Here is a 15,873-nt window from a genome sequence, read left to right as displayed (position 1 = left end):
GAGCTTCTGGCATATGATCTTATCAGAGATGGGAACCATTGTTTTTATTACAATAACACCTAATAAAGCAACATTCAGACCTAGACACTCAGTATATATTCCTTCATGTTAGTGATGAGGAAATGAGGTTTGATAATGAATTGCTGTCATTCCTTGCTCAGAGGCATTTCTAGAACTGCTTGTGAATACTAGAAGACTCATTTACCTACTTAGTTAAGTAAATCTGGAGCTGGGGAGGGAAAAGTGTTGGCTTGATGACCTAAATTGCCGAGGTAGGTTGGTTTTTAAGAGTCTTCATACTTACTCTTTAGTGCCAGATTAAATCAAGACCAGTCTGGCCCTGGGGCCCCTGCACTGTCATCACACATCCGTGTCACGCACTGAGCTCCCCCTTTGCTGGTATATTGGATGCGTGCGTGCGTGCGTGCGTGCGTGTGTGTGTGTGTGTGTGTGTGTGTGTGTTTCCCCACCCCCACCCCCCAGACGGAGTCTTCCTCTGTCGCCCAGGCTGGAGTGCAGTGGCACCATCTCAGTTCACTGCAACCTCTGCCTCCCAGGTTTAAACAATTTCCCTGCCCCAGCCTCTGTAGTAGATGGGATTACAAGCGTGCACCACCATGCCCAGCTAATTTTTATATTTTTAGTAGAGATGGGGTCACCATGTTGGCCAGGCTGGTCTCTTAACTCCTGACCTCGTGATCCACCTGCCTCGGTCTCTCAAAGTGCTGGGATTATCGGCGTGAGCCACTGCGCCTGGCCTGGATGCCAGTATATATTGTAAAATAAACAGTTTTTTTATTTCTTTAATTCACAAATGACCTCATTTAATTTAGGCAGTAAACATGTTAGGGGAGCAGGAAAATGGGTGCTGGAAAGAAGGAAGTGAATATTAATTGGTAGTTGTAACCAGCCAAGGGCGGGGCCTACATCTAGAACTGAAACTGTTACTAAGAATGCCACACCTCTTGGCCACTTCTGTTCATTTTATTTCTCTCAGGAGGCTGGTTATTTTTCCATTCAGGATGTGCTCCACACTTCCCTTTGTTCACACAAAGCCATACAAGAGCTCCAGTGGAACCAGCTCCTGGGGCAGCAGGAAAGGATAGATAAATGCCCTCTGATACTGAATATGTATATTCTTATAAACACACATGGCCCTTGTCTCTGCACTGGTCTTTGAGGGCTTCTCTTTCTAGAAACTGCTTTCTAGGAGTGTCTGGGGAAATGCAGTTTTGAGTAAGATGCTGCCTCCTCCTGGCAAAGCCATTAAGGTAGCAGGGAGAAGGGGGACGGAGTCCAAGATGAATGCAGCCCTTGTAGTTGGATGCACATTTATGGGTTAAGTCCTTTTTTTCTACAACTGTCAGAGGCCTAAACTTGGAAACCTATTTTCTGCTTCCTCATGTCTTACCTCTTTGGCATGGAGCTTGAGGTGATTCTGACTCCCCATTGTCATTTGCTCCTTTATCAAGAAAGCCGAGGGCTTACCTGTATCACTGTTACATCTCCTTCACTAGGCTATCCTCCATATGATGGCTTTTAACAAAGCTGGTTGGACACACACAGGACTTCCCCTCTCCACCTTAAACTCCAGTATACCAAGAGCACTTGCTGTTGCTACTTCAGTCTCTCGCCAGATGAACTGAGAAACACCTGACACAAACCTGAAGAGGGGCCAGTGCTCCCTCCTCCTCTCACCTGGCAGAAGTGGCTGTTGAAATTTCTGAATCTGCTATCAGAAGAATTAAAAATGGGGAAAGAGGAGCACAAACTAAACTGGTGTACTCAGGGAGTGAGAGAAACCGACACACTTGTCAGAAGGTTTAGACAAGGGAAGAAAGGGAAGGCAGAACTAGGCCTGGGTTGGGGACCACCATTCGATGAATGAAGGATCTGGCAGGTTACTGCATCTCAGCCAGTGTCAGCTTCATCACACATAAATCACAGTCCCTGCCTCATGGGCTAAGAGGATCCAGTGAGATTGTAATATTGTTGTTGTTACCATAAAATGAAAACAGTCTTTTGGGATTGACATTACTATCTTGATTTTTTTTTTTTTTTTTTTTTTTTTGAGACAGAGTCTCAGTCTGTCACCCAGGTTGGAGTGCAGTGGCACGATCTCTGCTCACTACAACCTCTGCCTCCCAGTTTCAAGCAATTCTTGTGCCTCAGCCTCCCCATTAGCTGGGATTACAGGTGCCCACCACCATGCCCAGCTAATTTTTGTATTTTAGTAGAGACAGGGTTTTGTCATGTTGGCCAGGTCGGTCCTGAACTCCTGACCTCAGGTGATCCGCCCACCTCAGCCTCCCAAAGTGCTGGGATTACACAGGTTTGAGCCACTGTGGTTATATCTTCCAATTTGGGACCCTTAAAAAATTAGGTTATAGTCTTATCCCTGCTATTTGCTTGCCTTTCCTTTTTGGACCTATCCTTATCTATAAAATGGAATATTACCTACCACATAGAATGATTAGGAATATTAAATTAGCAAACAGGTTTAAAATATCTAGAACAGTGCTCGCCATATAAGTAAGCACCCAATAGATATTTATCCATTTCTTGCTATTACATGAAAGTGTCCTTAATGGGACCAGATAGGAATTCATTCACACTAGTCCTCCCTTATTCCCAAGGAACATGTGCCAACACCCCCCAGTGGATACCTGAAACTGCAGATGGTACCAAATCCTATATATACTGCGTTTTTTCCCTATACATATGACCTATTACAAAATTTTATTTGTAAATCTGACATAGTAAGAAATTAAAGTAGAGCAATTTTAACAATACGCTGTAATAAAAGTTAAGTGAATATAGGCCCACTCAAAATAGTGTAGCATTTTTGTAGTTTGGTTGGCCTGGAATAACTGAAACCATGGAAAGCAAAACTGTAGCCATGTCACCTATCACCTGTCCTGCACTAGTGGTACACCACCCTTTGTACATGAAGATGATGTCCTCAAGAAGTTCTTATGAGTTGAGTTGTTTCTCTGCAAGCTGGGTTTGCGCCTGGTACCCCTTGGGGATAGCCAGCCAGTGTGGGTTGTTGAGGCAGCAAGTTAGCTGGGATTTCAGGCAGAGAATCTGTGGCTGTGGTATAGAAACTAGCTGGCCTGTGAGTGAATCAAGCCAGTGATTCAACCAAATTACAGTGTTTGGTGACAGCAACACCTGAATATATCAGCACATATACCATTTGGTTCAGGGCAGTCTCGCTGGTGTTTCTTTCATAAAAGAGTTCTGAGAGGTGGGTAGATTCTTAATCTGGAAGAAAATTAGACCCTGAAAGCAGTCACAACCCACGTCACCCAGCAGTAATTGGTAGCACGCAGCACTGGAATGCAAATCCCTTGACTGTCGATCCAGAACTTTTGTGAAGTTTTGAACTCAGTTGAGAACTAGAATTCTGGCAGTTCAGATGAAAGTTTAGAGCTCTGCCACAGAATCCTCCTGTCACTAGTTACTTTGTGTCTGACTCTTACAGAATATTCATTAATTCATTGAGTGAATAAAATAATTGCTGTGTGCTTGGTACTCTGGGGTACTTAGAGATACCATAACTGAAGAAATAGACAAAACCCTTGCTGTGCTCTGATGGGGGGCATGCTGTAAATGTAAATGTAGGAGACTGAGAGTAAACAAACAAGAAATATGGAACGAAAATCAAGAGATTTGCATTTCATATCTATATAAAAAAATAAATTTTTTTTTTTTTTTTTTTTTTTTTTTTTTGAGATGGAGTCTCACTCTGACGTCCAGGCTGGAGTGCAGTGGTGCAATCTCGGCTCACTGCAACCTTCGCCTCCCAGTTTCAAGTGATTCTCCTGCCTCAGCTTCCCGAGTAGCTGGAATTACAGGTGCCTGCCACCATGCCTGGCTAATTTTTGTATTTTTAGTAGAAATGGGGTTTCATCATGTTGTCCAGGCTGGTCTTGAACTCCTGACCTCATTTTCCACCCACCTTGACCTCCCAAAGTGCTTGTATTACAGGCATGAGCCACCATGCCCAGCCAAATATGTAGTATTTGTATTAAGAATGTCAAGACAGTGATGAGTGTTGTGGAAAAAAATGAGGCAGGAAAGGAAGCTGGGTAGGGTGGACAGTGTCTGTTTTCTCTTGATTCTTTGTACTTACTGTCTCATGCATATGCTAAGCTTTCCAAGAGCCGAGGTTTGGAGGTTGCTTTCCAACACCCAGATTCCTGCAGAGCAGGGCCTTTGGAGTTGAGGCAGCTTTACACAGTAGAAGCAGGTGCGGGGGTGTATGTTCATCCACTGAAATGCCCATGACCTGACCATATAAGAAGTGGGGAAGCCTGGCTAGTGCCCAGGTGGGTTGGGGAGGTAACTTGTGCTGGTTTTTCTTTGAGGTTATTTGTTAAATCTAGAGCTCCCCCTTCTGTTAGAAGGTGGGATCTCAGTAGTGTTTTTAAGACTGGTTTCATTTTTCTCCTAAGATTCACATAATTTTTTAAAAAATAAATACTGCTGGACCTTTGAAGCTTTCTGCTGGGACTGCTGTTGCTGAGGCCCAGCCCCCCGCTGGGGGGGAGGGAGGAGCTGGGAGGAAGAAGCACAAAGGCCCAGGCAGGATAGGGTCCTATCTATGCTCTAGTGCTACTTTTAGCAGCTCCTTAACCCTGCACTCCTACCACAGCCAGCAGCCTCGCAAAAGTTATCTCTACTCACAGTTTCACAGCTCTTTGGAAATTGTAGGGCAGCAGAAGTGAAACTGACCGCAGTCTTATAAATTTCTCTCCTATTGCCGCTGTTCCCTGCTTGAAGTGAGTCAGGTCTTTCCCTCATCCTCAGAGTGTCTTAAGTTGTTATTTGTCCTTACAGCCAAATTTTTGACAAAAGGAGTCAGACCCTCCATTCATGGTGCAGGCTTTCTGGAGGCCCTTGGTTTGGTCTTGCCACCTGAGCATTGTTTGCAGAAGTCAAGACTTGTGGTCTTTGTGTGGTATCCCCAGAATAGAGCTGAGCCCTTCTTGTCAGCTGTCGGTTGTGTGTGTTCCTTCACGTACAATTGCCGTGGAGCGCTTTTAGTCCTTACAGATGAAATTCAAGTTAATTTTAGCAGCACTATAAATATCAGGTGCAGTGTAGAAGGAAATAGCACCGAGTGGACGTGTATCTTTTTGGTTTTAACTGTCCCATTGAAAGAGTTTGGCCACTTTATGATTCCTCATGAGGTTGAGGAAGTAAGGTTGACCTGGCATGCATCTATGCCCCTTCCTGTGTGCCAGTCTCCTGAGAATAACGTGAGGCCTTCAGGCGTCCTTGGAGGCCTGGCTGATGGGGGCTTTGTGGCTGATGGTCCAGCCATGGGTTAGGGTATTTGTTACAGTTGCATACCATGGGTGCACTTTATACAGCCCAAGCTTAGGCAGTGATAGTTCCCATTAGGAATCATATATTGGTTTCTACCAAAACTGTTTGAATGGGGTAGCCAAACCATAAAGATACATGCTTACCCAGGTGTCATTGCCTTCACTTCAGCGACATTTATAGTCCCACTAACAGTAACGTGAATGTAAGGTGCCTTCTCCACTCAATATTGTAGCACTAGACGTGATGCTTTGCTTGCAGGTAATTCTTTATGGTTCTTTTCTCAACAGCTTTGAAAAGTCCAGCTGCATTTCATGAGCAGAGAAGGAGCTTGGAGCGGGCCAGGGTAAGGTACCTTTTTTTCCCCTCATAACCCCTAAAGGGCATTTTTCAGAGCTCATTGCATTGCTGGTTATATTTTTATTTAGAGCTTTTCATAGAACTGTGAGGCCAGAGCCTGCTAGACTCTAGGGCCGGCCTTAGCCTCATAGTTCTAAATGGAAAGCTCTACTTCTCCTACTTCATCCCTTCTCCCATCCACCTCCCATGGTGATTATATGGAACGTGATTGAGATGAGGTTTCTTCTTTAGTACATTCAAGGATATGGAGTGATCACCCAGTTTTCCTTCCCTGAACTTTGGAATGATTTGGAGACCACTAGTATTTCCCGATTTTTAATTCCACTTAACCTTTTGTAGATGTTGGGACACAAACATTAGCCAATGGAAAAGCTTCCCAAGTCCAAGTTTACACTGCCTACACCTCACAAAGTGGGCATTCCAAGGGGCAGGAAACCTCCCTGGTCTCCATCTGCCCAGAGTAGGTGGTGTCCACTTGACCGTTGCAGAAAGCAGAAACTGGCCCACACTCCAAGCACAAGTTTTTTTTGCTGTAGCACCTTACTTACATCCCCATCCCAACTCTCAGTTTCAGTTCCCTGGGGCGCCTAGGGAATATTCTGTTGCCCAATGTGGGTAGAGATGGGGAAGTTGCCACAACTTACTTCCCCCTCCCACTCCCTTTACTTTTTCCTTTCACATAAAATCATGGGAAGATAATCTCCCTAAGTAGATCATAGACTGCAGCTCCTTAAAGACCCACAGCTATTTTATCTTACTTTATTTTTTGAGATGGAGTCTCGCTCTCTCACCCGGGTTGGAGTGCAATGGCATGATCTCAGCTAACTGCAGCCTCCGCCTCCCAGGTTCAAGAGATTCTCCTACCTCAGCCTCCCAAGTAGCTGGGACTACAGGCGTACACTATCACCCCTGGCTGATTTTTACATTTTTAGTAGAGACAGGATTTTGTCACGTTGGCCAGGCTGGTCTCGAACTCTTGGCCTCAAGTGATCCGCCTGCCTTGGCCTCCCAAAGTGCTGGGACTATAGGTATGAGCCACTGTGCCTGGCCTCACAGCTATTCTATAGTCTCAGAAATATTTACCTCTAATACTTTTTTTTTTTAAACTTTCATTTCTTTCCCCCTAGAAAATAATGATTAGGCAGGGTGCAGTGGCTCATGCCTGTAATCCCAGCACTTTGCGAGGCTGAGGCGGGTGGATCACCTGAAGTCAGGAGTTCAAGACCAGCCTGGCCAATATAGTGAAACCCTGTCTCTGCTAAGAATACAAAAAGAAAAAAAAAAATTAGCTGGGCATGGTGGTCGACACCTATAATCTCAGCTACTTGGGAGGCTGAGGCAGGAGAGGGACTTGAGCCTGGGAGATGGAGGTTGCCATGAGCCAAGATTGTGCCACTGCACGCCAGCCTGGGCGACTGAGCAGGATTCTGTCTCATGGAAAAAAAAAAAAAAAATCATGATTAATTCTTAAAGTAAGTGGGAAGAATGAGGTCATGGGTACTGGGAGCCAAAGCAGTAACAAGCAGCAGTGGTTAGGTTGCTGAGAGCACTGGAGAGTACAGTGTGGGGCAGGAAGGAATGGCATTGCCAGTGCCCCTATTCAGACAGAAGACTGGGCACCATTTCCTTGACTGCTTCTCAAATAGGCAGGGATGGATAGAGCTGATTAGAAGAGTCTTTTTTATTGAGCACCTTTATGTGAGAGGTTGTATCTGTTTCTTGTTTATCCTCACATCAACTCTTATGAATTAGGTGGTATTATCCTCATTTTATAGATGCAGCTAAGAGAAGTTAACTCATTTGTCCAGCCAGTAAGTGGCAAAGCTGGGACTCAAACCTTTGTCTGTGGGTCCTGGATTTTTTTTTTTTTTAAGCAAAATGATTTTATATTTCCTAACACATGGTAACCATAACATTCAGTTTGCTTACCGTGCACATTTATTCACAAATGACTTTCACATTACAATACCGCTTCCATATTTACGCATGTACTAAAAATTATCTTAGTTTAGATATGAAAAATGAATATATTGGATTGGTTATAATAGAATTTGCTTAATTCTGAAAGCTTAAAGCTTTGAAAAGCTGCTACTTTTGCATCTCATACTTTCAGATGAATAAGATGCAGCAATATCAGCTCATACTCAAGAGAAATTTCATTTCTTTTTGTGGTGTTAGAACCGACTACCCACATTTGTGCGTGCTGAGTAGGCAGCTCCACGTGGTGGGAAAGCATCCACCATGGCTTTGGCTGTGTCAGTATCGATAATCTGAGGGGCTCTGAGATGCTATTGTGTTTGCACAACTGATTGCTTTGCTTTGCTTTTTTTGTAATTTTAGAGATGGGATCTTGTTATGTTGCCCAGGCTGACTTCCAACTCCTGGGCTCAAGCAGTCCTTCTGCCTTGACCTCCTGAATAGCTGGGTGGTATAGGCATGCACCACTGTACCTGGCCAAACTGATTTTTTTCCCTCAGTTTTCTTAGACACAAGTGTGCTTCAGTGGTCACGAATGCCTCTAATGATACCACTTGCAAAATCCGTATCTTTAAATTCTTCACCAAAAGTTCTCTGGTTTTCCATAGGAGACCTTGTACCTTCTGAATCAGTCCAGAGTAGCTTCTAGGTAGTCAAGTTTCAGCCATTTGACATCATTAATATGTTTTGGCCAGGCGCGATGGCTCACGCCTGTAATTCCAGCACTTTGGGAGGCCGAGGCGGGTGGATCACGAGGTCAAGAGATCCAGACCATCCTGGTCAACATGGTGAAACCCCGTCTCTACTAAAAATACAAAAAATTAGCTGGGCATGGTGGCGCGTGCCTGTAATCCCAGCTACTCAGGAGGCTGAGGCAGGAGAATTGCCTGAACCCAGGAGGCGGAGGTTGCGGTGAGCCAAGATCGTGCCATTGCACTCCCGCCTGGGTAACAAAAGCGAAACTCCATCTAAAAAAAAAAAAAAAAAAAAAAAGTTTAGTATTTGTTATAAACGATTCAGCTCAGGAACAGCCAGGTGGAAGAGATGCATAGGTGTGTGGGACGAGGCAAGGAGCTTCTGTGCCTGCTCCAGGTGGGTATGCCACCCTCCTAGCGTCTCCATGTGTTTCCCAAACCAGAATGCAGTGGTACTGTATTCTTCCTCAGTCATGACCACTGTTCAGAGCTTCAAATGGCTTGGAGAATATGCCTCCCACTGTTGTCTGTGAAGACTTGTGGCACCTGCCGCCTGCTCTGCCATTCTCTGCTGCAGCTGAGGCAGTACATCTTCTCAGCACATGGGGTGTTAGACCCAGAGCCCACAACCACTTTAAACCATCTCCTGGAGAGCTCAGTCAGCCCTGGGCTAGCATAGAGCTGCCCAGCCAGATCACCAAGGCAGCAGATGGCTAGGATGAGGACAAGTCTTTTTTTTTTTTTTTTTTTTTCCTGTCTTGACCTTTACTATATATAATATTCTCTGAGACTTCATTTCCTAGTGTTCTCTGGCCTGTGCTGGTCTTGATCCACGAATGTTCTGTGGTTTGAAAATGTTGATGCAGAGGTTAAGAGCACAGACTCTAGAGTCAGATCTGGGCTAACATATATATTATAATTAGCCCCATTCGGTGGGTGGCTCTGTGATTGTTGAGGGACTGGTTTAATTTCTACAGAGTCTCATAAATGCAGAAATTATGCAGGACATTGGACTTTGAGGAACTAGAGCTTTGATACCATGTATCAAAATTAGCATTCCGTTTGGCAGCTGTTCAAAATGAATGGAAAATGCTCTTGAGACCATGCAATGTTATATTTATTTTTATTTTTTTATTTTTTGTGATGAGTTTGGTTCTTGTTGCCTAGGCTAGGGTGCGATGGTGCAATCTCGGCTCACTGTAACCTCCACGTCCTGGGTTCAAGTGATTCTCCTGCCTCAGCCTCTAGAGTAGCTGGGATTACAGGCACCTGCCACCACGCTCAGCTAATTTTTGTATTTTTAGTAGAGATGGGGTTTTACCACATTGGCCAGGCTGGTCTTGAACTCCTGACCTCAGATATCCACCCGCCTTGGCCTCCCAAAGTGCTGGGATTACAGGCGTGAGCCACCACGCCCAGCCCAGTGTTACATTTTTTGAAACACAATATGAAATCATATTCAGTATGATTACAGCTCTGCAAAGCTAAGCCTGTTTTCTGCATGGAAGAATAACTAGGAAAACATATCCCAGAATACTAACAGTGACCGGTTAAAGTTTTTTTTATTGTTATTTTTCGTTTTGGTTTTCTAAATTTTCTTTGATGGACATATATTACTTTTATGGTAGTAAGAGTAATAGTTTTTGGGGTGTTTGTTTGTTTGTTTTAAGATGGAGTGTCACTCTGTCACGCAGGCTGGAATGTAATGGTGCAGTCTTTGTTCACTGAACCTCCACCTCCCAGGTTCAAGCGATTCTCCTGCCTCGGCCTTCCAAGTAGCTGGGACTACGGGCGCGTGCCACCACACCCTGCTAATTTTTTGTATTTTTGGTAGAGACAAGGTTTCACCATGTTAGCCAGGATGGCCTTGATCTCCCGACCTCGTGATCCACCCACCTCGCCCTCTCAAAGTGCTGGGATTACAGGTGTGAGCCACTGCACCCGGCGCATAGTTTTTAATAGATATATTGTCAATCCCGCCTCAGAGAGACAAATGGTCTTGAAGGTGGTGCCTTGGGCAGGTGCAGTTGGATTTTGATGTGCTCCCCCTGGGTCTTTTGCCTCAGAACCCTGCAGTCACCAAGTTAGGTTGTGGAGACTGCAGGAATACTCAGCAGCCACCATGGCCCAGGCTGCTCTTGTGGTCCTGTCCTTGCCCTAAGCCGGTGACCTAGATTTAAGAGTTTTTTGCTGTGTTTTTTTCTGTAGACAGAGGACTATCTCAAACGGAAGATTCGTTCCCGGCCTGAGAGATCGGAGCTGGTCAGGATGCACATTTTGGAAGGTGTGGAGATTGGAATTGCCTTTTCATCTAAACCCAGTTTTCACTGTGTGTTCTGACCACTGCACCACCCACTTCCTTCCTCCCTCTTTCTTCTCCCATTTCTGTTGGCAGTGGGCAAGCCAGAGCCTTAACATAGTACAACAGCTATGCCATGGTAGCTGCCACTGGTGCAAGGGAATCTCGAGAAGCACAGTCACATAATCTTGGTTTGGCTTGGCCTGTTCTCCAGGGTCTCACCGTCCTTTGGTGTGAGATCGCTTCTCTCTGCCAATATCTGTTCTGTTTTGTTTGAGACAGAGTCTCACTCTGTCATTGCGTTTATAGGCGCAAGCCACCATGCCTGACCTAAAATCTGTTTTTAAAATACACTTACTTACTTTTTTGTATTCATTCATTCAGTTAGTCATTTACCTGACATTCACTTGAGTGTGTATGATATACCATGCTCTAGATGTACCCACCTGGCCCCAGCTGTACACGTCTTTCCACATTTTTGATGAAGAAAAGGTTTTGGCTCCTGGAATCAGCATAAATATATTTACTTATTTGTCTAGTTTTTTTGTTTTTTGAAACGGAGTCTGGCTCTGTCGCACAGGCTGGAGTGCAGTGACACAATCTTGGCTCACTGCAGCCTCTGCCTCCCAGGTTCAAGCAATTCTCTTGTCTCAGCCTTCTGAGTAGCTGGGACTACGGGCACATGCCACCAAGTCTGGCTAATTTTTGTATTTTTAGTAGAGACGGGGTTTTACCATGTTGATCAAGCTGGTTTTGAATTCCTGATCTCTGGTGATCCACCCACCCTGGCCTCCCAAAGTGCTAGGATTATAAGTATGAGCCACCATGCCCAACCGTTTGTCTAGTTTTCATCTGTTTTTAGGCTGGAAGAGAACTTTTCTAGTCTGAATCCCACATTTTGCAGACAAAGGCGCTGAAACCCAGAGTAGACAGTTGAATTGCCCCAGTAACACAGCAAGTTTGAGGGAGAGTGGAGACCATTCTGACACCTGGTGCTTCTTCCATTCTGTCATCTGGTTCTTCTTCCATTCTGTAGCTCCACCTCAGAATGTCTTCTGGGTGGAGCTTCTTGCCTAAGCCTGGTTATAATCGTGTGTGACTACGCACTGCCTGATCACAGTGTGAACCCCTTCTTTTTGTAAAACTCGAAGCCAGGCCACTCTTCTCTGCTTGCGATATGCTTTCTATTCTCACAGTCTCTACTCTTGCCCAGGGGGAAGGAGAGCTGCTCTGGAGTTCCCAGGGCAGAACCACGTCCACTCATAGATCTTCCTGCACCCCTTTCTCTCCCATGGGCAGAGACCTCGGCTGAGCCGTCCCTCCAGGCCAAGCAGCTGAAGCTGAAGAGAGCCAGACTAGCCGATGACCTCAACGAGAAGATTGCACAGAGGCCTGGCCCCATGGAGCTGGTAGAGAAGAACATCCTTCCTGTGGAGTCCAGCCTGAAAGAAGCCATCATTGGTGAGGAGGACTCGGCCACCCTGTGTGAGAGGCAGCCAAGATGCAGAAGGGAAGGGAGTGCCAGGCTGAAGCAGAATTGGGCTGAGGCTCTTGGCTTCTTAATCTTTGACTCCCTGCTTAGCCTTGGGAGGATCAAGGCATAGAGTTTTAGAGCCTCATACAAGCTTGGAATAGTGCCCATTGCGTTAGGAAACAGGGACATACAACAATCAATAAGTAAATAACAGAGAGGCCTTGCTCTGTTCACTTTCTTTCTCTGTCAACTCAGGGGCTGCTTTCTCTTTCACAGAGTAGATAGATGTCAGGATCAGTGTGTGTGAACATGTGGAGATGCCAGGAATTAGAAATCTATGCCATACTGCTTATTTTTATTAGTGAAATCTCTTCTTGGAGACGGGCCCTTTCCACGATATTTCACTCAACAGATATCGATGGACCCAAGCAGTGTGCTAGGTGCTAAGACCACAGCCCCACAGGGCAGACCAAGTTCTCTGTCCTTAGGGAGCTCACTCCTAGGAGCAGATAACAGGCAGGTAAATAGACAAGACAGAGAAGCTGTGTTGGAGGGAGCACAGGGTACTCAGGAAATACAGAGTAGAGTCACCCAGCCTGGTGGCATTAGGAGGGTGCAGCTGTCAGAGGAGGTTACAACCAAGCCTGGGGCTGAAGGATGAGCAGGAATTCATGAAAGCATGTGGGAGGGGGTGGGACAAGGGAGGAGAGGACAGTGCTGTAGGCCGGGGAACAGCCCTAGCACCTGATAAGAAGGCCCTGGAAGGGAGTGTCAAGGCGAGAGGTGGAGACCAGGTCCTTGGTGATTTGGTAGTCTGAAGCGGGAGGATGACTTGACCCCAGGAGTTTGAGACCAGTCTGGGCAATATAGGGAAACCCATCTCTACAAAAAAATAAAAAAATTAGCTGGGTATAGTGGCACACACCTGTAGTCCCAGCTGCGCAGGAGGCTGAGGTGGGAAGATCGCCTGAGTCCAACAGTTCAAGGCCATAGTGAGCTATGATTGTGCCACTGCACTCTAGCTTGGGCAACAGAGTAACACCCTTTCTCAAAAAAAAAAAAAAAAAAAAGAGGTGGGAGCAGTGAGCACAGTCCAGTGAGTGCAGGGCCTCTTGGCACACTCGTGGGTTTAAACTTGATTCCTTTAGTGTAAAGGGAAGAGCCTCTTTTCTCTCTGTTCACACTCAGTAGAGAGTACTTCTGGTGTTGGTATTCTGGCATGGTGTTTCCCATTGGACACCAGCTGGGTGTCCTCCAATTCATTTCGGATGCCGTTTACCTGGAGATAGCGTCAGATTCCGTAGGTTGAGATCTCAGTCACACAAGACTTAGCCCCACTTCCCATGCTGATCCCAAGCCCCAGGTTATTTTACATTTGCATTTAACCAACTGGCTATAAATTGGGGTTCCCATACCCTCTCCTTGCTTGATAATTTGCTAGGATGGCTCACAGAACTCGGGGAAACACTTCACTTACATTTGCTGATTTATTACAAAGGATGCAGAAGAACAGCCAGAGGGAGGGACGGGTAGCACAGTGTAGCAGGGTGCCATGGGGAGCAGTGGTACTGGAACTTCCCTGTCCACTCCGAGCCTCCACCCTCCCAGTAGCTAGAGAAACTCATCAAATCCTGTTATCCAAGAGTTCTTATAGAGCTTGATCTCAAAGCCCCACCCTACATGTCCCATATACCCACCCCCACTTTCCTGGAGGTTGGTGAGTTGGTGGATGTCGCTGAAATTTCCAGTCCTCTAATCCTCTAATCACTTGGTCTTTCTAGTGACCGGCCCAATCCATAGTCTCTTCCAGATCATCGCATTAGCATTAGCTCAGGTGTTGTGGAAAGGGGCTTGTTACACATAACAGAAGACACTCCTGACCTTAAGGAAATTCCAAGGGTTTTAGCTCCTCTGTGATGAGAAATGGGGACAAAAAACAAATATATTTATTTTCCTACACTTAGATTTTGGTGATAGTCAGTACAGACATGTCTCCTTCACTGCAGTGGGCCCAAGATCTGATCCCTGACAAGACAGCAGGTGCCTGCCCCACCTGAGGCAGCTGTGCCTTCAGAGAAAGAGGCTCAGGGTTTCCCCTAACAATGAGTTTTAGTTTTGAGCAGAGGGGAAGCACTGCAGCAGACCCCCAAGGCATGCTGAGTTAGGCCTTGGGCCCTGATTAGAGGCGTCTGGCAGTTTCTAGGGCATCCTCTGCATTGCAGTCACCCTCCTGGAGACTGGCACACCCTGGGCCCTGAGGAGCCCTCTTCCCATGTTGGCACAGTAGCCCTTAGAATTTACCAATTGTCCCTGGCATCCGTCCTGCCTCATCTCCATGCTCTCCTCTGTGTGTTTCTCAGCAGCCCCAGTTATAGGCCAATGTATGGGCCAAGCCAGTTCTGGATGCTGCAGCCAGCCATAGTCTGATAAATGTGTGCCGAGAGTCAGCAGTGTGCCAGGCCCTGTGTCAAGTCCTGATGTCACAGGGATGAATAAAATATGACTTGTGCCCTCAAAGAATTCACATGGGTCTGATGTAAGAAGACTGATGTATAAACAACTCATTTCTGAGTCTGGTTCCCAGTGAGATGCCTGTGCTGCATAGTAGGAATGGCATGGCCCTGTGATATTGTCTCTGAGTTACCTGCCTTATGGGATTGCTTGCAGGATCACACATGCTGATGGATATAAAGGGTCCGGCATGGTCCTTGGCGCCTAGAGAGACTCACACAATGGTAGCTGTTGTCAGCAATAACACTCGTTGCAGACCAGCTGGCAACTGCTCTGATGGACAGTGTGTAACAATGGATATGTGTGTGTCAGTGCAGTGGGTGCTCAGCAGAGGGACTTCTCTTAGGGATGGGGGCAGGTATTGGTGGTCGGGGAAGTACTCACACACAGTGTAGCATATTTGGGGATAGTCTGGAGGCTGGATCAGAGTTTGCCGAGTGGAAAAGGTGCAGAGGGACATCCCAGTCAGAGGGAACAGCATGGGCAGTGGCCTGGAGGCCTGGCTGAACACAGCTTGTTTGTTTGAGGAACTTGGCAATGGGGTGATTGTTGGGGACTTTAAAGAGCACGGAACATTTGCCAGCAAAAACCGGATTGTATGGTTGAGTAGGAGGTAAGGAGGTGGTGATGGCAAATGTAGTTCATTTGCTCAGTAGTTCTGTGGAGAAGGAAAACAGGCAGGTGCTGGGTTAAGGAGGGGTTTTCAGGCTGGGTGCAATGGAGTAGGTTTTGGGGCTGAGAGGAGAGAGTCAGGGAGAAGGGAAGATAGGCAGCTTCAGAGGAAGAGGAGGAGGAAATGGAACCCCACTGAGGTGGAGGTTTGGCTCAGATAGGAGGAGAGGCAAAGCTGGGAAGAAAGTTTGGCTCAGATGAGAGGGAAGGAAGTGAGCAGTGGGAGTAGGCGGAGTGAACCATTCTGAAGCCTGAGAAAAGGGGTGATGGGGTTTGGGGTCTTTCCCACACATGTAAGCTGCCTACCCCACCCTTCCTCCAGGCCCCTCAGTTATCTTAAAGGTTCACTTTAAGCCGTCTCCTCCAGGAAGTTTTCCCTGAGTCTCTCCTCGGTGTGCCCTTAGCTTCGGTGTTTTCTCTGCAGCAGAGCATTCACTGAGCTCCAAGGTAGCTGGACCATAAACACCTGGAGGGCAGGAACCCCATGTTTCTACTAACATGTGACTGTGAGTGGAGAGAGAGTCTGTAGTGACCCTGGCCTGTACCAGCCC

The 15,873-nt window shown here is 46.4% G+C and overlaps 1 protein-coding gene across 7 annotated transcripts in view; it reads left to right on the top strand.

Annotated features, from left to right (window-relative positions):
- The window catches only part of MRTFA (myocardin related transcription factor A), a 207,747-nt gene that overhangs the window by 176,917 nt on the left and 14,957 nt on the right, over positions 1 to 15,873 (top strand). For all 7 annotated transcript variants that reach the window (XM_032267167.1, XM_032267166.1, XM_032267165.1 and 4 more), the window contains 3 exons: positions 5,625 to 5,680; positions 10,575 to 10,650; positions 11,965 to 12,126. In XM_032267167.1, coding sequence (XP_032123058.1) covers positions 5,625 to 5,680; positions 10,575 to 10,650; positions 11,965 to 12,126 — 294 coding nt within the window. The remainder of the gene's footprint in view (positions 1 to 5,624; positions 5,681 to 10,574; positions 10,651 to 11,964; positions 12,127 to 15,873) is intronic.

The sequence above is a fragment of the Sapajus apella genome, unplaced genomic scaffold (genome assembly GCF_009761245.1).
Source record: "Sapajus apella isolate SASKATOON/1434 unplaced genomic scaffold, GSC_monkey_1.0 scaffold166, whole genome shotgun sequence".
Taxonomy (NCBI): Eukaryota; Metazoa; Chordata; class Mammalia; order Primates; family Cebidae; genus Sapajus; species Sapajus apella.
This window is presented reverse-complemented; position numbering and strand designations above follow the sequence as displayed.